General features: G+C 48.7%; 1 protein-coding gene across 3 annotated transcripts in view; it reads left to right on the top strand.

Annotated features, from left to right (window-relative positions):
- Positions 1-25,244, top strand: part of ADGRD1 (adhesion G protein-coupled receptor D1) — a 382,252-nt gene extending 357,008 nt beyond the window's left edge. For 2 of the 3 annotated variants that reach the window (XM_075012922.1, XM_075012921.1), the window contains 4 exons: positions 7,861-7,987; positions 8,978-9,019; positions 20,103-20,195; positions 22,172-25,244. In XM_075012922.1, coding sequence (XP_074869023.1) covers positions 7,861-7,987; positions 8,978-9,019; positions 20,103-20,195; positions 22,172-22,267 — 358 coding nt within the window. In that variant the 3' untranslated portion in view covers positions 22,268-25,244. The remainder of the gene's footprint in view (positions 1-7,860; positions 7,988-8,977; positions 9,020-20,102; positions 20,196-22,171) is intronic. The other variant, XR_012648032.1, reaches the window with a different exon arrangement.
- The last annotated feature ends 531 nt before the right edge of the window (positions 25,245-25,775 follow it).

Here is a 25,775-nt window from a genome sequence, read left to right as displayed (position 1 = left end):
CCTCAGTGAATTGATGACTGATTTCATAAAAGAGCCAAGAAATTTTAACTCCAAAACCGGTCTTTTTACCCCTACTATACATTACTTGAGCTGGTCAAATTAGTCATTGTGACTAATTTAGGTGTGAATTTAGGTTTTTTGGCAGGGGAGGAGGGGCATAAAAGTCCTGCTCCCGATCAATTCTAGCTCAGGTCCAAATGGTTTGCAAATCTCGTTATATTTCTGTGAATGTGTTTGTAGCAGTGCACTGGCTAGTTTGATCAAACAATTTCCAGCAAATAGGGTTTTCTGGTACTGTTCAGCTGGACTGTCTGTGGTGGATGATTTTGCTCCTTGACTGCCTGACTGAATAACAAGTAACAAACAACAAAACGCCCTTGTTCACACATGATGCCCAGTCTGTGAAAAACAGCCATTCCTCACGCATCAATGCAGATAAAAACCTGAAGACTGGTTAATAACAAGGAGAAATGGAGGTAACAGCAGATCTGAATTGAATGGCAGCTTTGATTGTGACTGAAAGTCTGCAAACACTGTTTCAAGAATTTTAATCAGCTCTTAGTTTAGAGTTCAGGAATTGCAAGTTGTAGCAAATTGGAAGCATTCCAAGTTCATCTCACTCCAGTATCAATCTGAACTGTTATTAATCTGTTAGATTTTGTGAATGCTGCAAGGGGCAGATGTTTGAAGTAAAGTGCAAAAAGAGAAATGTCAGCTAAAAGCTCCATTCATCAAAGTAACAATATGACTTGGTAAGGAAAAGTGTCTGCTTTTATGGGCTATGCCTCCTCCTGCTATTTATATAATCTTATTTATGGGTCTCAGTTTAGTCCCTAATTTATCAGACAAGAGCTACATCTACACTAGAATGCTATGTCAATGTAGCGTATTTCGATGTAGAAACATCAGAATAAGCAATGTCAACACGTAGTGTCTACACATCCTCTGGGGCTGGTGCCGTCGATGTTCAACATCGATGTAGTGATGCGCAATTGAAAAGGGCCCCTCAGGAGAGTGTCTACACAGAAAAGCGACCCCTTTAGAAATAAGGGGCCAAGAAAGCCTGCAGACGGGGTCACAGGGCAGACCAGCTCTTCTGGGGCAACAGCAAACCACTCCTTTAAAGGGCCCCTCCCTAACACACTTGGCCAGCACAGCATGAGGCCTGAGGAGCTGACACCAGACTCACAGACCCAGTGCTTGCAGCCATGGACCCCCAGCAGCAGCAGCAGCCAGAAGCCATCTGGGCTGTCACTGAGGTGGGAGCTGCCCTGCTCAGTGCTGAGCAGGAGGCTGCCCAGCACACCCTGGAAGGGGAGACCTTCTTGTGGGATGAAGGGGTTGCCCCAGACTATGGGGCCCTCCTGGCCCCCGGCCCCACTGGGTGCTTTGCCCACTATGGAGCTACCCCACCACCGTAGAGTGGTGGGACCGCCTGGTCCTGGCAGCATGGGACGATGACCACTGGCTCCAGAATTTCCAGATGCACCAGCAGATGTTCCTTGAGCTCTGCCAGTGGTTCACCCTGTTAGCCGATGGTCAGGTGAGATGGCACTTATGCCTTTGTATTAATACGAGATTTCAACTGCTAGGGCAGAGTCCCACCAGTGACCAGGCTTAGAGCAGCTGGGTTCTTTGTTTGTGTTCGGCTTGCACAGTAACAGGAGGAGTCAGGTTACCACTTAATCAATTACTTTGTTTATTTATCTAACAAGTTAAACTCTTGTGGTTACAATGTTACTTTATTTGTTTACCTAGTGAGTTAAGCTCTTGTGGTTACAATTGTTACAAGGTTTATACTTTGATTACAAATAGCTAGCATACACTCTAATTCATAGATCTATACTTGTTAAATGCGCGCAAAAGAAAAAGATAAAATACCTAGCAGGTCTTATTCTCACCCCTGTGTTACCAACTTGGCTTGGCCAGTTTCTCTCAATCCCTTGGGAAGAAGTCCTTCTCCTTTTTTCTACAAGAGTCGGGCATCCGGCAGGAAAGTTGATTGGAGCTCAAATAGGAGGTCTGCCGGACCCCTCTTTATACCCATTGGGTCATGTACACTTCTTCCTTGTTTTTTTAAAAAAAAGTGCCAATTGAATTAAACTGTCTAATGCTGGTTCTCACAGGGAGTTCAAGGGCTTAGTTCACACCTGCAAGGCAGAGACAATTGAGGGCATTTATTTCTAAATGGGCCGGAGACTTTCCTCATCTGGGACCAAGTGTGCAGGCGAATCAGCTGATGGTAATTAGCCAAGGGCAGTCTGAGGCCCGACTGTTAATTAGCCCATTGTTCTTGTCAGCTTTGCTCCCGAGTTTCAAAGGCTGTGGCTAAGATAAGCCCATCTGTGCTCTTGGGCATTCCAGGGCTGGGCTATTCCTTTTAACCCTTTCGTGGTCTGAAGCACCTAGGGAAGGCAAGATGCAGTAGAGCAAAAGGGGGCGGGGTTCTGTCTGGCTACACACCCGTGCCATGGGGCACCACGACACCTGCACGCGGCACCGCCCTCATTGTCGAGAAAAGGGTTGGTATTGCTATCTAAAAGCTGGCCACTCCAGACAGCTACTGATCCATAGGACACCAGTTTGGTGTAGGCATGGCCACTGTTGGGGCCATCATTATGGAGGTAAGGAGGGACCCACTGGGGGGCAGGGGGCCCAGGAATGGGTCCAGGGAGGGGGCAGGCCTAGGGAGGGGTAAGACCAGGGAAGGGGGGGGCCTGGGAAGGGGGCCTGAGGAGGGAGTTTGGTCAGGAGGGGTGTCCAACAGGGGGGCTGGGCGCACCCTGCCCACCCTCACGGGTGCCCATGTCCTCGCCCTGCAGGTGGTCCTTGTGCTGAATGCCCTGCTGCTCCAGAGGCTCATGTGGATCAGCGACCTGGACACAGCCATCATGGGGTTCACCAGCATGGGGTTCCCCAACTGCTTTGGGGCCCTGGATGGGATCCACATCCCCATCCATGCCCCAGACCACAGCGTAGGATGCTTTATAAACAGGAAGGGGTACAACTTGGTGGTCCTCCAGGTCATGGTGGACAGCCAGGGCTGCTTCCAGGACATATATGTTGGCTGGCCTGGCTGCACCCATGACACCTGTGTTTTCCAGAACTTGGGTGTGTGCTGCCGGCTGGAGGTGGGGACCTATATCCTCCAGAGGAAGATCCCTCTGGGGGACACCACCATGCCCCTCTGCCTCATGGCAGATGCATCCTACCCCCTCCAGTCCTGGAGTATGCACCCCTGTGTGGGCCACCTCATTGCCAGCCAGGAGAGGTTTAACAGCCACCTGAACCATGCCTGCCAGGTGGTGGAGTGGGCTTTTGACCACCTCAAGGGCCTCTGGCACTGCCTCCTTGCCCACCTCAATGTGGGCCTCCCCAGCATCCCCCAGGTTGTGGGCACATGCTGCGCACTCCACAGTTTGGTGGAGAGCAAGGGGGAGGCCTTCGTGCAGCGAGGTGGGCTGTGGAGGCTGGCATGGCCTACCCCCAGCCAGCTGCTGCCCCCAGCCGCCAGGGCCACTATGAGTGGGTCCAGGTCAGGGAGGCCCTGCTGGCCTATTTTGACCAGGTGACAGAGTGAACACTACCCCGGCCATCCCTGGCAGGTCTCCCACACGTTGCCCCCACCACCTGCACACTGCCCCCATCACCTGAACACTGCCCTCCTAAAGAGCACATGACACACTGGGGTTGTTGAAAAATAAAACTGTGTTTATAGTATTAACAAACCAAATATGTCAACCAATTCTTTAACGGAACAAATGTCTTTGGGGAAACTATGTACATGGAGGGTGAACACTACCTAAAGCGGGAGGACATAACTATTTACAACAGAAGCAGCAGGGAACTATATACAGGGGAGGGGGACCTAAGTGGCTCAATCCATGGCCCCTCACTGCCCCATGTCCAGCGTGGGGGGGTGCAACCCCCACCGGGTCCACTTTGCCATCCCCTCCTTGTCTGGCGTCCCCGTTGAGGCCAGGTGAGGGCTGGAAGGACTGGCAAATACGCCGGGGCCAGCTCCAGAGCCCTGCGGTCCTCCCCAGTGGGCTCCAGTGCAGGGGGGTTGCTGGGAGGGATGGCAGGTTAAGCTGTGGGGGGGTGGCAGCCGACCAGTAATCCACTCGAGGGTTACCGCTCTGTGGTCAAATTTCCGCAGAGAGGACCCCCAGGCCTCCTGGCACCAGGCCAGTGCCCACTCCTCCAATTGGAGGCGCCACTCCTCCACCTCCACCTGCGTGGTGAGGACTTGGGAGTCAGCAGCCGCCTGCAGCTGGCTCCAGCAGTGGGAAGCCGGTCCCAGTACCAGTCTCCGCCCTGGCTGGCTGCTGTGCTGTGAGGTCCCCAGCCAGCTGTCCAGTTCCATGGAGACTGCTGTGCTGTTACGGCCCTTGGATGGTGTGACTGCAAAAAGCTGGGGGAAGAGAGAGAATTGCCGTTAGTACAGGGCCCTGGCCCGTGGCCCACACCCCTGCCCTCCCATGGGTGCTGGGTCCCTGTCCCCTGGCCATGGGTGTGATGTTCCTGTGGGTGGCCCCCTTCAGGGGTTCAGCCTCCCCCATTCCTCCTCCCCAGGGATGGGGCATGGTGCTGTGTGCAGGAACGGGTGCTGACTGGCCCTGGGGGCTGTGCAGCTGCCCCAGGGCCATGTTCTGTCTGGGCTGCAATGGGCTGGGGTTGCCTGGGAGTTGGAGGGGGAGGCTGGTTGTGTCCTGTGCCCCTGCCCATGACCCAGGGCTGTGCGCCCTGTGGGGTACATACCTGAAGGTGCACACCCACGGTCAGGGGACACCCATCAGATGAACACCCAGCTGGAGCTCTGGGAGGGGAGGTCAATCAGGAGCTCCCCATCGCTGGAGCCCTCCTCTGTGATCCTGGGGGCTGGCTCCTCCATGGGCCCCTGGGGTGCAGGGCTGGCTTCCCGGCCAAACCCCTGGTCCGAGGCCTGCTGGGGCTCTTCAGCCATGGTGTTAAGGATGGCCAGTGGGGAGGAGGTAAACTGGGGGCCCAGAATTCCCCTGAGCTCCCTGTAGGGGCAAGTGGTGGGGGAGCCCCAGACCAGCCAGCTGTGTCCTGGGCCCGGGAGTAACCCTGCCGCCACTCCTTAACCTTGCTCCTGACTTGGTCAGAAGTGTGGGCAGGGTGACCCTGGGCAGCCAGGCCCTCAGCCTGCTGGGCAAATGCTTCTGCATTCTGCCACTTGCTCCCCATTACTGGGAGGACCTCCTCCTCACCCCAGAGCCCCAGCAGGTCTTGGAGTTTGGAATCCATCTAGGAGAGGCCCCACCGCCTCTCCCCCCCAACGTCCCTCTCAGCTGAATGCCTGCGAGCCCTGGGTCCTGTTGGTGGGGGAGCCATGGGGGCGCTCAGGGGGCTGGCTGGCTGCCATGGGTGGTGGGTGGGTGGCTCAGGGTCTCTTGAAAACGTACAGGGCGAGCACATGTGTCTGCTGCTGTCTGCATGCTTCCTGCCACAGGAAATCCAGGCCTGTGGTGCTTTAAGGGCTTCTGTGCATAGTGGTCATAGAGCCCTGCAGGGGCTGGACAGCACATCTCAACCCCTCAGCTGATTGCTGCCATGGAGGACCCCGCTATTTCGAAGTAGTGGGAAATGGATCGTCTAAACATGTCCTACTTCGATGTTGAACGTCGAAGTAGGGCACTATTCCCATCTTCTGACGGGGATAGCGATTTTGACGTCTCGCTGCCTAACGTTGATTTCAGCTTTGAAGTAGCACGTGGCACGTGTAGACGCAATGTGCACTATTTCAAAGTTGGGCTGGCTACTTCGAAATAGTCGGCTAGTGCGGAGGTGGCTAAGAGATCTGAAATCACAGAGGTCAGATGCCTTGACAAGATTGTCTCTTCCTACATAACCAATACATTTGATTTGTGAGTTACCCATTCCATTCTTGAAAGCAATGCAGTTTCTGTGAACAGTCACGTTTCTTCCTAGGGGCTGCTTGTTCAGTCATCAGTATGTGATAGGAACAGTGTTCTCAGAGCACCAAGAAAAAGGACAAAATTAAATAATGAAACTGATAGGGAACAGAATTGTTCTAAACCAATTGCAAATGCAATACAACTATAAGGCCTCACCCAGCTCCTTGACAAAAGCACTACTGAATTTAACAATAAGATGGTCAATGATACAAATGATATCCTACAGGATCTGGCACCTACATTTCTTGCACACCTGGCCATCAATGGGGCTAAGATGGAGTACACTAGTTCCTGGATCTTCCCCTCACCTTCCTATTGACTAGAATTTGGGACCAGGATTTCCGTTGACAAAAATCAGTGTAGCTGTATGGAGTTTGGTGGAGCTACAGCAATTAATGACAGCTGAAGCTCTGGCATTGCCTATGCAAGGATTAGCTGTGAGGCAAAGCTGAACACAAATTAAGAACCAGAGAGAAAAAGAAGACTTGAATGGGATGACTCAGATGACTAAAGTTGCTCTCCAAAGTAAAGGGTTTACGATTGGCCTCCTAAAAGGAGCAGACCAAGGAGACAAGCTATTTGTTTTTCAGATGGAAATTTAAAGAGCTGGAGAATCAGTTAATCAGAAAGCTCAGACAAGTCTGAGCTATAAGAACTGTAAGAACTAGTTTTAAGAACTATTAAAAAAAAAACTAGACTCACAATAAGTGTCACAAATGTGTGTAGGGAGAGACCAGAAAGGGGTCAGCAAGTCCATGCAAGGGTTTAAAATGATGCTTTTTCAGTATGTGGGCCTGATTTGTCAGATTCATAGAGGTAGGACCAATTAATGAATAATGTTTTACACAACTGCCAGAATGTACCCTGAAGGAACCCCAGTGATCGTAAGGAGCTGGTTGGAACATGGTGGCCCTATGCAATGCTGATCCATCATTCTTTGCTCTTTTAGAAAGTCAAAGCCATTCTTTCAGCTTGCATAGGAATTAAATCCGCCCACCTTGCAGCATCTATTGCTGAACAATGCTTTGTACAGTGTGTGCCTTCTGTGTAATGTGCAGTCCAACCAGACAGATTGTTATCATTTTGATACAGTGAGAACAATTCCTAGCAGTAGGACATGCTGATAGATACGCTGTGGACAAACAATAATAATATTCCAAAGGCTGAGAAACAGAGAATGAATATAAAAATGTAATCTGAACAACAATAAAAAAATAGATCAGCTCTTTCCAGATGTCACTTGTTAATGAAGAAATACATGGCACATCTTTGGTAAAAGAAAATAGAAAAAGCAAGTAAAAAGGGGAAACAAAAGCAAGTTCTACCAGGGTGCCAGTTTGGTCTTGCACCAAATCACCTCAGGGCCAAGGCTGGTCACCATATTCATATGGGTGCTTGAAGCAAAGACAGTTTAATGCAGCTAGACTTGGCCAGAGCAATCATGAGTGAACTGTTAGCTTGTGTGAAAATAAACTCTTATATGATTTCTAAAATTCTGTGGGCCTGTGCATCACCACCTAGAATATGAGCATGCAGAGGTCTCTGGGTGAGTAAGTCCTGCCTTTATGCTGCCAGACCACATTTTTATGGCAAGCAAAATAAGAGGTTAAGGCGAAGTGGGCAACTTATAGTCCCTTAGAGTTCTACTTGCAGCCTGCACAACCCCCATCTGCCCCCTTCTCCATGAGCTGGGGCCGTCGCACTTGCCTACTCCTCCCTCACCCTCCCAGTATTTCCAGCATGCTGTGAATCATCATTGATCTTGACCAACAATCCCTTTGCTTTGTTTGTGAGATTTTTTTTTTTGCGTCACTCATGTGCCAAGAAGTAATTGATAAAAAGCTCCTCCTAAATTTGTTAAAATGTATGCTTTGCCTGGCAGTTCTGTTCAATTTTCTTTCCGTATTTTATCTTTCAGGTTGACAGCTAAGGCAGTTGCTGTTTTATTACCTATCTTGGGAAGTTCATGGATCTTTGGAGTTTTAGCTTTTAATGACCATGCAACAGTATTTCAGTACATGTTTGCAATATTCAATTCCTTGCAAGTAAGTGCATAGTTCAGGCTTGGAGGGCTCAGTCATGAGCTGTAGAGCACTGCACATTTACAACTGAGAGATCTTTAGTAATGTTTTCTTTTGTGCATATTTTTGTGATCTTCAATATTCCTGTATAATCAATGCTATTTTTCTAGTTTCTGCATGGACACTGAAAATACTGAGCAATTGAGTCAAGTTTCTAACAGCCATAGATAAGCAGGCGCAGAACACTCCCCAGGACAGTTTATTCAGAGTTAACTTTCAAGACTGAGGTGTCAAGGACTAGATTTTACAGTGGATACACGGCTGATAGATTATTTTTTAAAGTTTGTAAGATAAACTTAAGATTCTGTGATCCAGAAGGATCCAAAAAAGACAGTACTAAGTGTCTGAGTAGATTTCAACAAACTGAGAGACAGGATGCATTTATTTGACAAAGGTTATTAGGAGAGAAACCCACTGGTGCAGCATCAGAGAGCAAGGTAGGAGGTCTCTGATCAGCAGAAAGCTTCCCTAGATACGAAAGAATTTAAGAATCTGCTTGACTATAAGCAGGTGCTTGAGTACAGATATACAGATAAGAGCAAACTTAAGTTATTTCCTGAATCACAAAGGTTAAAGCAACACTTGTGAATATTTTGGTCACTCACAAAGGAGTTCCACAGATAATCAAACAGATAATACATGAAGAGGTACCAGGTAGAGCTCGTTGGAAAAGAACTTTGACTGCCAACAACCAAAACATTTTAATTTTATGGTTTTGGATCTGGAGGCAGGCACTCTAGGAAAATTTTGCTGAAAACCACATTACTGAAAAATAAAAGTTTTAGATGGTTTTGTAGCCTAATGTTGTAATTGATCATTAGGGAAAAATTTGACCCAGTCATGCTTTGTTGTAAATCTCTGACTATTCCTCATATGCTTAGTGCAATATTTCAGGTAATAGCCTGTAATATTATCCTTCTATTTTTTATTTTATTTTATTTTATTTTATTTTAGGGATTTTTCATCTTCCTGTTTCACTGTCTTCTGAATTCAGAGGTATGTTCCCCCAACAATAAGCATCCAATAAGAGATCTTTCAGTAGTAAAAACAAGAGCCAAATGATGCTGAAGTATTTTTGTGGTGGTATAAAGATTGAAAATCAGCTTTGGTATATTTTAGGAAGCCCTTGTTTAATGCTGTTGGTTTATGTATCACTGCCCTTTACGCCTCAGTCACAGTTGCTTAGCAATGTGTTTGTTTTTTTCTTGACTCTTGTGACTGTCAGTACAATTTATGAACTCTTCAGGAAGGTAGGGACTCAGTAAAAAGTTCAAGTGCTGTGATGGAAAACAAACTGAATGACCCCATTTATGTGCACTTTTTGTCACTGATATTTGTAAGTTTCTGTGATTTTGTGGTTCAAAGGACTTGGACACACAGCTGACCTCTTTGTAGCAATGTGTGTCATTTAGCATATTTAACCTAAAGAAGCAGAGTTTCCTGGTATGTGGGCACAGATCAGAATTTCAGTCTAAGGGAAAAAAGTATTAGGCATGGACGCAGACTGGCATTCTATGGGCAACATTTCTGACGTGAGAATTTTGGGGGTTCAGATCCAAAAGAGAAAATAAATATTAATCTCAGTATCAGAGGGGTAGTTGTGTTAGTCTGTATCTGCAAAAATGAGAAGTCCTGTGGCACCTTATAGACTAACAGATTTATCGGAGCATAAGCTTTCGTGGGCAAAGTCCCACTTTGTCAGATGCAGGCATGTCAAACTTTTAAACAATGTTTAGAATTCGCTCATCTTTTTGTTAATGAGAAACCAGAGTAGAACATCTGCCAGGGATTTTCTGGGCAGGATGCTAGGTCTTTGACAATGGACTAAAGAGGGATCTTTATGTGTAAGGAGTGTGTCACTGAGGAATCCTTTAGAGACAAGGCTTTACCGAGATAAATAGGCCTTGCAGAGGGAATCTCTACATGGATTGAAGCAGCCAAACTTCTCCCCTCTTCCGGGACACTGAGCAAGAAAGCCCAGGAGTATGCCAGCTTTACTGTAAATCAAAGGCAGAGATGGAAGCTGCTGTCAAAACCATGTGGTGGTTTCAATCAGGAGATCAGCATTCTCACACATACCCAGGGGAACAGAATACCAAGGCAGACAGGCTGAGGCAGTATTTCTCAGACCAGCGTGAATGGGAAATTGATACCAACATACTGCTCTCCATATTCCACAACTATGGCTCACCAACAATAGACCTCTTTGCAACTCCACACAATCGCAAGTGCCACAGCTTTTGTTTCAGGTTAGGCATAGGCAGGAGATCACAGGGGGATGCATTCACAATTCGCTGGACAGTGGCCCTTCTCTCCTTGTTTCACCCAATTTCACTCATTGCCAGTGTGATCAACAAACCAGCAAACCGAGTAACCGTAATACTGATAGTGCCAGGCTGGCCCAGACAACCCTGGTTTCCTTACTTGCACTACCTGTCGATCGACCATCCAATCCCTCTCCCGTTGGTGCTGAACATTCTCACTCAGCACCATGGCACCACATTTCACCCCAACATCAAAACCCTGAAACTCACAGCATGGCTTCTCCATGGTTCCATGGTGAAGAACTTACCTGTTTGAACAGGGTCAAAAATATCCTTATAAATAGCTGTCGCCCTTCCACTAGAAATACCTATACTAAGAAATGGGCACACTTCCAGCAATGGTGAACGATCCACAGTCTGCATCCTGATTCTGCTTCTATACCTGCCTTGCTCGACTACCTTATGGATCTCAGCGATACAGTACTCTCAGTTAGCTCTATTAGAGTGCATCTAACTGCAATTACAGCTTTCCATGACTTAGGGAACCATTCCTCTATTTTCAGTCACCTGATGGTGAAACATTTCTTGACAGGGTTACAAAAACTACGCTCAAGTCTGTGCCCTCCGGTACCACCATGGGACCTGAACTTGGCCCTAGATACATTGACAAGACCTCTATTCAATCCTCTTGCCACAGCACCTCATCAGTATGTGTCAATGAAGGTGGCTTTTCTAGTAGCTTTTCTAGTAGCCATTACGTCAGCCAGAAGGGTTGGTGAGATTGCAGCACTCATGGCTGACACACCTTTCACTGTTTTCACCAAAGACAAGGCGGTACTTAGACCTCACCTGGGCTTCTTCCCAAGATCATACCTGAGTTTCATGTGAATGAACCTATATGCTTACCCACTTACTTCGCTAAGCCTCATCCTCTCCTAGAGAGGCTGCATTGCACACGCTCGATGTTAGATGTGCTCTTGCTTTTTACCTTGATAGAACCAAGCCAAATGGGAAGTCGGACAAACTTTTTGTAGCATGGTTGGGGCCCCATGCAGGAACACCTGTTTCAACACAATGTCTTCCCAAGAAGACTGCAGGTTCCATTCACACTGCATACCAACTTAGAGGCAAGCAGCTGCCACAGACCATTAGGGCCCATTTGACGGGGGCGATGGCCGCAACATCTGCCTTCCTTAGCAATGTCCCTCTTGTGGACATCTGTACAGCAGCCACTTGGGCCTCACATCACGTTTGTGAAGCATTACGCACTGCAGAAAGGGCCAGTAACTACCACTGCCCTGACAGATGCTGTTTTACATCATGCTACTTAAAGACTCCAATACCCAACTCCAACATAGGGGTACCACTACAGAGTCACCGGTGTGGAGCACCCACAGGGAACACTCAAAGGAGAAGTTCCTCACTTTCATGCAGTAATGATAGTTCTCCAAGATGTGTACCTCTGAGTGCTCCATGACCCTCCCGTCCTTCCTCTACTAGAAGTCTCTAAGAACTTCAGGTAGAAAAGGAACAGAGGAGGGCTCTCTCCTCATCCCGGTGACATCACCAGCTGCTCCTGCACACGCATGGCACACAGAGGAGCAGGGGGGTTGGCACTGCTCTGTAAAGCATTCTAATCCACAGTGCAGGGATTTACTGATACTTACATTGAGCATCTGCAGGGGCACATCTCGGAGAGCTCTCATTACTGCATGTAAGTGAGTAACTTCTTCTTCACCGTCCTTCCATTTGGCCTGTCAATGGCTCCAGGGGCTTTTACCAAGTGCATTGTGGTGGTTGCAGTCTTCCTCCACAGGCACAGTACCCAGTTGTTCCCATATCTGGATGACTGGTTAGTCAAAGGGAGACCACAGGCTCAGGTTCATCAACACATAAGATTTTTTTCGCCAAACCTTTGGCAGTCTTGGCCTCCTGGTAAACAAGGCAAAAATGACACTTGTCCCCAGTCAAAAAGTAGAGTTTGTGAGGGCTCTCCTGGACTTGGTGCTCACCAGGGCCTCCCTGCCAGACAGCAGGATTCAGGCTATGGCCATCATCATAAACGACATGATCAAGTTTCCCACCACGACAGCCAGGTGCTGCATGAAGCTCCTGGGACACATGGCAGCTTGTACATTTGTGGTGCCACACACCAGACTTCAAGTGCATCCCTTCAGTTGTGGCTCTGTTTGGTGTATCTCCTGTGAGGGATGATATAGACAAATAAGTGATGTTGCCGCAGCTGGTGTTGTGGACCCTGCATTGCAGTTGGTGTGGTGGGGGGGTTACCTTTCAGGCCTCCCCAGTCAACATGTCAGACTTAGGCCATGGGGTACATCTGGGGCAGTGCCAGCCTCAGGCTCTCTGGGGTGCTTGAGAGCTCAAGCTTCTCATCATTTAGAGTGAACTTAGGGTGATCGGGTTGGTGTGCGAGGTGTTTCAGGAAAACCTAGCAGGGCACTGCGTGTTAGACAATAGAACAGCAATGTATTATATCAACAATGGGGGGTGCATGCTTCTCTTCCCCGTGTCACAAGGTCCTCAGGCTATGGGAGTTCTGCATTCAGCACAAAATTCTCCTGCAGGCCCATTACTTATCCAGGGTTACAATACCATTGTGGACCACCTCATCAGGTCCCTCCTGAACTATGGGTGGTCCATTCACCTGGACGTTCTGCAATCAATTTTCTGCATTTGTGGTTATCCCAAGGTGGACCTGTTTGCCAAGCACCTCAATTCGAAGTGCCAAATGTTTTGTTGTTACGGGAATCTAAGTCCGGGGTCCTGGGCACATGCATTTGATGTGTCCTGGACAGGCCCTCTGCTCTATGTTTTCCCTCCTGTTCCTCTTGTTCACAAGGTCCTCCTCAAAATCTGAATGGACCAGTCCTCAGTAATCTTGGTGTCTCCCATGTGATCCAGGCAGTACTGGTACTCTGTTCTGTTGAACCTGTCAGTGTGCAGTACAAAAACACTTCCATTATTCCTGGAGCTGCTAACACAGGAGAGGGGCCTTCAGCACTCTTCACCTCACATCATGGAAGCTCCATGGGTGAGTGCCATGGTACTTTTCTGCTCAGACCCAGTGAGGAAGGCACTTTTAAAGAGTAGGAAGCCTTCCACAAGAGCCACTTACTTGGTGAAGTGGAAAAGATTTGTGGTTTGGATTTCCCAGAAAGGGGTTATCTCCCTTGCAGGCCACAAGCCCCTCAATTCTGGCACCTAAGCCAATCCAGGTTGTATGTGTCCTTTATTAAAGTTCAGCTGGTGGCTATTTCCACCTTTCATCCTGTTCCCAGCATTTTGTCAGTGTTCTAGGACCCTGTGGTCAAGAGATTCATGAAGGTCTTGGAAAGGGTTAGGACACTGGTGCTGACCCCCTTGCCCTCTTGGGACCTTAATTTGGTTTTGGCCAAGCTTATGGTGCTCCCTTTTGAACTTCTTGCTTCCTGCTCCATGCTCTTTCTAAGTTACAAAACAGTTGTTTTGGTGGCCATCACATCAGCCAGAAGGGTGTCTAAGTTGTGGGCTCTCTCAGTGGACCCACCATATATGGTGTTCTGCAAGGACAAGGTTAGATTGAGACCCCCTTCTGGTTTTCCTGCAGAAGGCAGACTCCTCTTTCCATGTCAGTCAGGATATTTAATTATCTGTTTACATACCCTAGATGTCCAGAAAGCCTTGGCCTTTTACATGGACAAGACCGAGCTGTTCAGAAAGTTGCGGCAGTGGTAGACAGAATGAAGGGCATCCCAGTTTCATCCCAGCGTGACTTAAGGAATGCTGTGCGCTAGCAGGGGTTCCCCCTTTTCTGATAAGGGCTCACTCTGCAAGAGTACAGTCTTCTTCAGCAGCATTCCTAGGCCATGTGCCTATGCAGGAAATTTGTAGGGCTGCCAGCTGGTCTTCCATTCACATATTTTCAACCTATTATGTGATTATGCAGCACACTAGGGAGGAAGCTGCAGTGGACAGAGCTTCCATAACTGGTGTTCTTTGAGCTGTGTCGCTCATGTCCATTCCCAAACCTTTCCTCCTTTCCTCACTGTTGGAATAGCCAGCAAGAAAGAACTGAGTGGGGGCCAGGGTGGAGCTTATATTCTATGTCTACACGTGTATGTTACATCGAAATAGTTTATTTCGATGTAGCGACATCGAAATAAGCTATTTCGATGAATAGCGTCTACACGTCCTCCAGGGCTGGTGCCGTCGACGTTCAACGTCGACGTTGGGCAGCACCACATCGAAGTAGGTGCTGCAGGGGAACAGCTACACGCCAAAGTGGTACACATCGAAATAAGGGTGCCAAGAACAGCTGCAGACAGGGTCACAGGGCGGACTAGGACTTCCAGGGCAACAGCTAGCTGCTCCCTTAAAGGGCCCATCCCAGGCACACTCAGCCTGCACAGCATGCGGTCCGCAGAGCCACAGGCAGGCACACCCGTCGAAGCAGTATGGAGCCCAGCAGCAGCAGCAGCAGCAGCAGCAGCCAGAGGTCCACACAGCCGCCCCTGCAGGAGCAGTGGTTGCCCTGCTCAGTGCCATGCAGGAGGCAGCTGACCACCTTTTGTTCACAGAAGAGGAGCTGCCCCCAGGGGAGGAGGAAGCAGCCTCAGACCCTACTGTACTCCGCCCCCCCAGCCTCCCGCCTGCCGCACATGCCGCCAGCTGTGGAGCTACCCCACGAGCACCGACTGGTGGGAGCGGCTGGTGCTTGGCGAGTGGGACAACGAGCACTGGCTCCAGAATTTCCGCATGAGCCGGCAGACATTCCTGGAGCTCTGCCAGTGACTCACCCCCGCACTGAGGCACCAGGACACCTTCATGCGACGTGCCCTCAGCATCGAGAAACGGGTCGGCATCACTGTCTGGAAGCTGGCCACTCCAGACAGCTACTGATCCATGGGGCAGCAGTTTGGCATGAGCAAGGCCACCATCGGGGCTGTCCTCATGGAGGTAAGAGGACCCACGGGGTGGGGGGAGCACTGGGGTAGAGGGCAGCCCTGCAGGGGGAAGGCAGCCCTGGGAGGGGAGGGCCAGACACACCCTGCACACCCCTCACTGGTGCTCTCCCATGTCCTTCCCCTGCAGGTCGTCTGCGCCATCAATGCCCTGCTCCTCCACAGGCTCGTGCGGCTTGGGGACCCGGATGCCGCCATCGCGGGGTTTGCCAGCCTGGGCTTCCCAAATTGCTTTGGTGCTCTGGATGGGACCCATATCCCCATCTGTGCTCCGGAGCACAATGAAGGACGCTTCCTGAACAGGAAGGGCTACCATTCTGTGGTCCTCCAGGCCTTGGTGGACAGCCGGAGCCGCTTCCTGGACATTTATGTTGGGTGGCCTGGCAGCACCCACGACGCCCGGGTGTTCAGGAATTCGGGCCTGTGCCGCCAGCTGGAGGCGGGGACCTACATCCCCCAGCGGGAGATCCCTGTGGGGGACACCACCATGCCCCTCTGCATCATCGCAGATGCGGCATACCCCCTCCGGCCCTGGCTCATGCACCCGTACACGGGCCATCTCTCAGCCAGCCAGGAGTGGTTCAACACGCGCTTGAACCATGCACACCAGGTGGTTGAGCGCACTTTTGGCTCCCTCAAAGGGTGCTGGAGGTGTCTCCTCACCCGCCTTGATGCAAGCCCCACCAACATCCCCCAGACTGTGGGCGCATGCAGTTTACTCCACAACCTGGTCGAGAGCAAGGGGGATGCGTTCTTTCAGGGCTGGGCTGTGGAGGCTGGCAGGGCTGACATGCAGCCACCCGCTGCCCCCAGTCGCCAGGTGGACCCCGAGGGGATCCGGGTCCGGGAGGCCCTGTGGGCCCATTTCGACCAGGCAGTGGGGTGAACACTGGCAGGCCCCCCACTTCACCCCACCATCCTCCACAACACTCCCTGCCCCCCACGCCCACACCACAGAGCACCCAAGAGCACACGCCCCCACACTTTTCTTGCAAATAAAAATAGACCTGTTGTTTTTGAAACCAAAACCAGTGATTTTTCTTATTATGAATAGTACAAATAAATATATAGAGAGAGCAAAACAAAATGGGGAAACTATTTACATGGGGGGCAGCTACCATATAAAACAGAGCAGGGGTGTAACACAAACTATATACAAGAAATAGGTATGATGGGGGATATGTACAAAGAGCGGGGGGGGGCCACAGCCTGGGCCCCGCACCCCTCTACTGTCTGGTGCCTGGGGTTGGCGGGCGTGACCCTTGCCTCGGCCTGAGCCCTGGCCGAGGCTGGCTGGGGGCCGGGCGAACCGGCAGGTACGGCCGGCGGGTGTCAGCAGGCCCCAGGTCCCCCTCGCCGGGAGGCCCCAGGGTGGCAGATGGCGGTGGGACGGTGGTCGGAGCAGCGGGTGGAGCGGGCAGGGTGGGCGGTGCAGCATGAGGGGCCAGGTAGTTTGCTATGCAGTTGAGGGTGCGCATGAAGGCCCCCATGACTCCTGTCGCCAGTCCAGCTCACGCTCCTGGAGCTCCAGCCGCCGCTTCTCCACCCGCAAGCGCCACTCCGACACCTCCAGCTGACGACGGAGGGTCGAGAGCAGTTGGGGGTCCGTTGCTGTCCTCTGGTGGTGGCTCCTCCTCTGGCGGCCCCGTCCTGGGGCTAGTTGGTGCTCCGCCGAGGGGCTGGCCTGCTGGGATGGCTCTGGTGGGCTCTCCGGAACCACTGACACCTCGCCGGCGCTCTCCGGGCCCTCCGATGGTGCAGCTGAGGAACACAGGGGGGAAGAAGAGTGGAGACAGCTGTTAGTGTGGGCCCCAAGCCGTGGCCCTTGTCCCCCCACCCCTCTGCTGCTGGTTCCCCATCCCCGTCCCCGGGAGATGCTGCTGCTGCTGATGGGTGTCCCACCCCCTCCCCCCGGGGGACCCTAGGTTCCGCTCCCCCCATCCCCAGGGATGGGGCATGGCGCTGTCCTGCTGGGGGGGCAGGGGCTGATGCACTCTTCTGAGGGACATGCCACTGCTGTCCTTGGGGCCATGGCCATGTGGGCATGTGGGGGCCCTGGGCACATATCTATTACCCCCGCCCCTCAAGCCCAGGGGTGTACACCAGAGGGGGGTACATACCTGTCGGTCCACTTCCACGGTCCGGAGATCCCCGGGGGGGGTGGACACCCGGCTGCTGCTCCAGGAGGGCAGGAGGAGGATCTGCAGCCCAGACTCTGCAGAGGAGGAGCCCCGCCCTCTCCTCCTCCTCCTGCTGCCATGGCCCGGGTGTGGGCTCCAGGGGGGGCCCCTGGGGTGCGGGGCTTGCCTCCGGGGCGGACTCCAGCTGCAGGGCCTGCTGGGGCTCGTCGTCCGAAGTATCAAGGGTGGCCGGAGGGGAGGAGGTGTGCCGGGGGCCCAGGATGTCCCTGAGCTCCCTGTAAAAGGGGCAAGTGACAGGGGCGGCCCCAGATCGGCTGGCTGCATCCCAGGCCCGGGAGTAACCCTGCCGCAGCTCCTTCACCTTACTCCTGATATGATCAGGAGTGCGGGCAGGGTGACCCCGGGCAGCCAGGCCCTCGGCCAGCCGAGCGAACGCATCCGCGTTCCGCCTCTTGCTCCCCATTACCTGGAGCACCTCCTCCTCGCTCCAGAGCCCCAGCAGGTCCCGCAGCTCGGCCTCCGTCCAGGAGGGGCCCCGCTGCCGCTTGCCAGCCTGGCTGCCCGCCTGGCTGGGCTGGCTGCCCTGGCTCCCCTTGGCTGGGGTCTCCTGGGGGCGCTGGGGGGGCTGCCGGGCAGCCATCGCAGCTGGGGTGGCTCTCTGTGCTGGCTGAGGAACGTGCAGGCTGGCCGCGTGTCTGGGCTGCCGCCTGCACGTTCTCTCAGCTTCCTGCACAGGAAGGGAGGGGGAGGGGACCTTTAAGGGGCCGCTGCACGCGGCCACCATTGAGCTGAGGGGCTGCAGAGAGCGTCTCTCAACCCCTCAGCTGATGGCCGCCATGGAGGACCCCGCAATTTCGATGTTGCGGGACGTGCAACGACTACACGGTCCCTACTTCGACGTTGAACATCGAAGTAGGGCGCTATTCCCATCCCCTCATTGAGTTAGCGGCTTCGACGTCTCGCCGCCTAACGTCGATGTTAACTTCGAAATAGCACCCGACACGTGTAGCCGTGACAGGAGCTATTTCGAAGTTAGTGCTGCTACTTCGAAGTAGCGTGCATGTGTAGACACAGCTTTAGTGAGTAGAGCATTGAGCTAGGACTCAGGAGACCTAGGAGCTAGGCCTAGCTCTGTGAGTACCCTGCTCGTTGTCTTTGGGCAGGTCACGTGCCCTGGCCTTGCTTCTATTTTCCCATCTCTGAAATGGGAATACTGCTATTGCCCCTAAATTAGCATTTGAGAATCATGTTCAATTGATTTGTCACCTCCTTCTAAAAATGGAAGCATAATAAATTGACACACACAAGTCATCACATTGCTGGTTTGCATCATTTTATTTTATCCATCCAGAGATGAGCTGAATTACATTGGAAAGGATGACTTAGTTCATAAATATAAGGCTGTAGATAGGGTTCCCTGCCACATGCAAAAGTGATCCAATGCTCAAGTGCCAAATTAACAGCAATGCTTTTAGAAACTGACAAATCAGTGCTCAGGCATAATGACCTGAACAATACTGTAGGGCAGCTGTTTAAAGGAGAAAGGGGAGCTCGAGTAGCGTGGGGATATGATCTTTGAATTGGGCATAATTCTTCAGGGTGCCAGCTGAATGGTTTGTATTTGTGGGATCATGGTGAGCGAGTCTTTTGCTGACTCCCGTGGGGCCCAGATTTCACCCTTTTTTGTGTGCAAAGGGAGCTTTATGCTTTAAAGTGTGAAATTCACCTCCCTCTCGGCTGGCCAGCAGCACCTGTAAGCCCCACTCCAGCTCTCCAGCTGAGTGGTGCCAAGGCTCCTGTTGCAATTGTAACCATGCTGCAGCCCTGTGCTGGAACGTGACTGCACAAGATGGCATGTTTTGCTCAACAGATCCTTCTGCATTTTTGTGACAAAAAGTAAGTCTTTTGTCCCATTCTTACTCCCACGGAGCCAGCACAGCACTGAGGGACCCAGCTGCGTTCCAGTCTGGCTCACAATCATCAACAGAGTTATGTATTAAGCTCCCAGTTCTGGGCCAAACTTTCTCTGCACAGACACCTGTGCTGCCATATAGAAGGTAACTGGACTATTAGAATTTGCAGGGCTGGCTCACTGGGGAAAGCAACCACAGCCTGGAGCATCAGGGAAAAATTTGCAAGGAGAGGGTTTGACAGGAGTTCTCAGTGTACAGTATCAGAGAGAGAGAGAGAGAGACGAGTGTACGTGTGCAGTGTCAGGGTTTGCAGCCAGTGAAAAAAGGCCACATGGCTCAGCTGTAAACTTGATGACTCATATAGAACCTATGGAGCCCAGGAAGACCAGGGTGACTTGAACAAAACCCCTTGTGTTTTTGGGGTACACATAGAGGCCTCAACCATTGCTGGCTTCTGACAGAGCAGTTGTTTAGGAACTGCACAGAGTCTGGTGCAGAGTCCTGGGAGTGCATAGATTTAGCTGATACAATTGAGTTTATATTTTTACTCATAAAATGTGCAAATCTGATCAGAAACATGTTAATAAACACAAGACTGGAATCCCATTATTATTATTATTATTATTATTATTATTATTATTCAGGGGAACAGCATATTTTCGAAAGAAAATATGAATCTGCATGTGCATGTAAATCTGCATTCACTTATAAGACAAAGACAATATTTTGTACCTGAGAAATAAATAAAACCACAGTAGGATCATTATCTCCTGACTGCCTTCTAATACCTCTTTCCAAAGGTCAGAGCCGCCTTTAAGCACAAAACCAAAGTGTGGTCCCTCACCAGCAGTTCAATTCGCAACATCAATGTGAAACCCTTCAACTCAGATATCGTAAGTGCACCCATTAGTGTCATTTTTATCCTATTGTACAGACTGGAGGGTTTTATAGCTAAACAATGAAACTAGAGATTTTCTAGTTCACTGTCAGTCCTGAAATAAAATCAAAACAATTCTTTGATTTGGTCAAATTGAAGTAAAAATGATAATTTCTTTTTTCAATTTTTCAGCAAAGTGAAAATGTTGGAAAAATTGATTTTGGCTCTACAGACACATTTTCTTCAGCCTGAATTAACTTTTTGAACTTTTTTAAATAAAAGCAAAGGAATTGAAGGGTTGGACTCAAAAAAAAAACCAAAAACCACAGATGCAGGAGACATAGGCTTCAACTACAGAGCTGGCAAGAGAAACCTATTCCAGAATTACAAATAGTTTGGTGGTTAGGCCACACACTTGGGAAGGGAGTGACCAAGGTTGCAGTCCCGGCTCCTGTCCCACGAGTCAAACTCAAGTCTTCCACTTCCTCGTGAGTGCCCTGACCCCTAGGCTAAAAGCCACGGGGGTGAAACAACCTGCAGAGCACAAATTGAAACATTTGTTTGTTATGACATTTCTATAACTTTTTGTTTTCACTAAAACATTTCACATACGTTTCACTGGATCCAGAGCTACAGTTTTGATGGGAAAAAAGTTTAGCTGAAAAATGTTGCCCAGCTCTAGCGCAATCTTGTGGAAATAAAGAAGAGATGATGGAGGATACAGGAGTTAATTAGCACCTGTATGTACAATACGTTCTATAGCAAGTGTAGGAGAGAGTCTGAAAGCAGAGAACTAAATTCTGTTCGCTGATAAATGATTGAATAAAATTTCTAAAATATCACAAACGTGGTTTCTTCTCCAAAGCCTGCTGAAGTCAATGAGGGTCTTTCCATTGACTTCAGTTAGCTTTGGAACAGGTTGTTGAAGAACATAACCATTCTTGCAATTAAGTTCAGCTAATGACCACAGTTTTTGGTTGGAGTTGGAGCTGTGAAAAGTCAGAATTTTTGTACTGTGGGTAAATTGGTTATTTCAATATTTTTGAAATTGTTGACCAGCTGGGAATGTTGTAACTGGATTCGGTTCAGCCGTCAGCTGGCAGGACTTCTGTGATTCCTGACTTCAGGGTAGCCCTGCCATTCAGATTCCCCCTCCAAGGCCAGGGACACCTATCAGCCCCTGAAATCCTGTCCTAGGACTTCCAGTCTCCCAGCTTTGCAGCAAGGAATGTGGAAGCCCTGTATGGCCCTGTTAGAGCCTGGTTGTTGGGTTTCAGTGCCAGCTGATTCCCCAGGATGCCTGGCTCCCCGGGACGCAGGAGTCACTTAGTCCAGGGACCTGGCTGGTCTGGGAGTCTGGAAGCCCTGGTGTCCCCAACACTAGGGATGATACACAGCAAGGCTGTTATAGAGCTGTAAATCCTGGAAATCCAGGAGTCCCCACTCCAAGGCAGTCCTTCAGGTGTGCCACCAAGGAACTGGGCATGGTGGCAGGGAGAGACGTGAAACCTGCCTGACAGGCCAGATTCTGCCTGTGCTCCACCATGAGACTCATCACAAGTGACAGGTTTGCATGAAATACTTTGCTTTTGATGAACTGGTATTTTCTGATGCAAAACTGCTTCACAAGAAAATTTCCAACCATCTGCAGTCAGAACAGCTTTAGATATGAATTCCATGAAACAAATATGGTATGTAAACAAATCATTCCTCTCTCTTTTGCCATCCCCACTCAAGGAGGGCTTAAGTTGGTTTGAGACAAAAGAAATTTATTTTTTAAGAAACTGGCTATTAGAAATAACAGCTTCTGAAGTGATTGGCAATGATCGCTGGATAGTACCTGACCATACATTTTATAGCTTTATAGCTTGTGATCTCAAGAGTGTAAGGTAATGTGAAGCCTGGATGGATGATTTCAGGCTTTCATATTCTCCAGTCAATAGTGATTTAGCGAAAGACTCAGTCTCGTTTTAATACTGTATTGTTTTCCAGATGACTGGGAATAGGCCCGGTACAACACCGACAAAGATGAACACCTGGGACAAAAGTACCAATTCAGCTAATCGGATTGATTTATCAGCAGTCTGACATTAGACCCAGCTTCTCTCTGAAAATCAAGCCATACCTTCAGGACCTCCAGTACGGTGCCAAGTATTTTCTTACTGTTAATGCCAGTGGGATCTGCTTTTCTAATCACTGCCTAACAATTTGGAAACTGTCATATTGCTTTGCGAAGTCTGTCCTCATCTGCCTCCCTTCCAATGTCCAATGCAATCTACCACTTGGCCATAAACAATAGCTGCAGACTAGCATGACTATACATACACTGGATGGTTTTCTCAGTGATGATGACAGCACTAGGGATGGAAAGGCTAATGCTATCTAAGTCTAAAAGTAATGCAGTTCAGGAAAGATGCATTTTTATCCTCTGCAGATGAAGTGCTTCCTGTTGTGATGGGACTATTCTTGTTAAGCGGTGCTCTCTCTGTTTATATTTAATATCTTAAGTAATCCGGTCAGCCCAGTGAAACTTATAATACCACATCCTGCCAGCAGGCAGTTTACTGACAACCTCGAAGGAAGACAGACCTTAAAAAAAAGAGAAAAAATTCCAGCCATTCAGCCAAATCTATAGACTTTGGGACTAGTGAAGCAGATATACTCTATTAGCTATACACACACAAACAATGTGTGACTATCTCTCTCTCACACATGTGCTTTTTAGATATTCCTTTTTCCACCTCTGCAATAAATGGTTCTATCTGCTCTGCCACAATCTGCAATATTAGTTTCATTTAAATGGCGATTTGTGTCTGCTGACAGACAGCAATGGAAGCTCGTTGTCTCAGTCTTTCAAATAGTAGCAACAGTGGTACATCTCCTTCCTTTCACAAAGGGAATGGACCTGTAGCTTCAGGAAGGCAAAACCGATACTGTGACTTATCTTCTCCTTTTAAGTGGCCAGAATAAGACGCTGTATTCTAACAATGTACTGTGAAGGTAGCAAGACTGACGATGGATCTGGATATTGGACTCTACAGACTTCTTTCAAACAAACTTCAGGACAGTCTTTTGTGTTTTAAACTCTGCTCAGCATTCAGCAGCTTTTGTTTCTAATACAAATATGCAGTATCTTCCCAAAGGGATGGGGAGAGGGGGAAGATTCTCATTTTTCATTGGAGCAATGGCTTCCTGGTTCTCATAGGCCAGGCCAGTGGGTAATTGACACATAACGGTAGTTTGGGCACACTGAGGCAGGACCCTCAGCCACGCTATTGTTAGGAGGACCTAAGTGGGAGTTGGGAGAGGAAACGGCGGCTTTTACAACTGTTAGCCCCTATTTACCTTGAGGTTGGCCAAGGGGTAATTTGGCCTCAAAACTAAATTTGCTCAGCAATGGTGGTTCCAAAGGGACCAGCAGTTCAGGCTGCACAGGTCAAAACAACATTGTTGCCATGTCTCCTTTCTCCAGGTCATATATCGAATGCTGCTCCTCCCCAGTGCTGCCTCAGTCTCAGCCTTCACTAGCCAGACCCGCAGGTCATTTATACTTGCTTTTCCAAAGCTTTGTACCACCAGCTGTATGGGGGCTGCAGACTGGACAAAGCCTTTTCAAAGTATCTTTTTGCACCCAATTTAATGTTTATACCTTCTGTGGCTGAGGCCAAGTGTTGCTCCACTGAAGTCAAAGACAATCTCCAACTGAAGTTAGTGGGAAATTTAGCACTGATTTCAGGGACTGGATTTGTTCCCCAACTGAAAAGTGAACCAGATTCTGCAGTTATGGCATTAACTTAAATTTAATCCTGATTTACTCAGGCAAAAGAGAGAAATTTGTACCATTGTTTCTATCATAAAAACTTGCAAATACAGCTGTTTATTAATTCAAAGCCTGTGAGCGGAATAATTCCAGTGTTTTTTTCTTTTTTGACATATATTTGTAAAAACAGGGAAAGAAGAAAGCTAAATATTGACGTGTTTAGAGCTCTCTATTAACTTCTGTGTTCTGTAAACTTGTGTTGTGTTCTTAGCCCTTTGAGCAGTGGAATAATTGTCACAACTATGTAAATACAACAGACTCTTGTAGAAAGAGAATGTCTGTTCCAAAAGATATAGACAGAAGAGTGACTGGACTGTATGGGAGGAGGTTGTTGTAACAGAACAGTACTGTGATAACAATGTGCTGATAAATATTTAAACCTATTTTTGATACTGGAGCACATTTAAAAAACTGTGACCATGGATATAGATTTTAACCCTATTAAGAGATTTCTGTTCTAATCCTTCTGTTGTAGTAAAAGTAATGTTGTGACTGAGTCACAGGAAATACGGGGCTGAGGGGATTTTAAAAGACAAATCTGGATTTTTACATATTTATAATTCTACAATATCATTTTTCTCTATTTAAATCTTTTCTCTTTTTAAATTTATAGCAGTCTCCAAGTTTCTGTCTGTAGATCCATTTGAAAAGAACATTTGACATACAAGACAACAACATCTTCTATGAAAGGGTTAAGTCTATCTTTTTATCCAGGTGTAATATATAACAAGGTCCCCAAAATACAGCAATAAACTCAATGAATCATGAACATGATTTTAATGCTATGAAATATGACATAGATATATAAGGACTGAACATTTATTATAACATGTGTATTGAGACCTGTGGTAGATACTACAGTATGTTTTCCAGTAAATAACCTGTGGCCCCACTTTAACTGTGCATTTTGACCATAAAGTTCATCCTGTTTGATTCTATGTATTTTTCACAGTTTTATTGAATGCAGAAAATATACTGAAATAGAAATGCTTCAAAAGAATCTTCAAAAAAAAAAAACCTCTGCTTAGTCTTCTTTTAAAGTATGCAAATAAAAAGTAGTTTATTTATGGGCTTGTACATGACAGTTTTGCAGTATTTCTTTTGGATAGCATCATTTTCTCAATGGTTTGAATGGTTTGAAATCTTAATTGAAAGAGATGTGAGTTTTAAAATTGATTATGTAGTAAGATGACTTTGCAAGTGAGTAATAATTAAATGCTTTTCCCAAATAAAAGTAGACATCTTAATTTTCTAATGAGACTTTGTGTTTGTTCCAGTTATTCACATGGATTAAAGACTATTGGAAACATAGTTTCTTAGGGAAGTACTAAATGATTGCCTGAGTATATTAGTCCCCCTGCGGTACTCACAGCATATGGCTTAGTTGGACCAAGCTGCTATACAGACAACATTTTTGTTTTAAGCTTTATAGCCACAGAGCATACCTGGGAGAGCATACCTGCACGTTAAGAAAGGAGCCTGTTTGCTGAGACTACAGTGGAAGGATTATCTCTTGTAACATGGGCATTCCAATACTTGAACCAGTACTGAGTCCTAGGTGGCCAGTTGGCCTTCATATTGTAGGTTATGCTTGGATGACCTGATACCACCTTCATCATCATGGATAGTGGGTGCTGTAATTGTCCATATTGTCAGACAACGGGTGTGACAGACAACATTCTGGTTTGTCATATTAGGACTGAGTGTCACCATCCATGGTAAAAACCTGGAAAGGGGGAGCTCTCTAGATGCGTGAAACTGCTCGCAAAACGGGGC

The sequence above is a fragment of the Carettochelys insculpta genome, chromosome 18 (assembly GCF_033958435.1).
Source record: "Carettochelys insculpta isolate YL-2023 chromosome 18, ASM3395843v1, whole genome shotgun sequence".
NCBI classification, from domain to species: Eukaryota; Metazoa; Chordata; order Testudines; family Carettochelyidae; genus Carettochelys; species Carettochelys insculpta.
The sequence above is the reverse complement of the archived record's forward strand: the minus strand, read 5'-3'. Positions and strand labels throughout refer to the sequence as shown.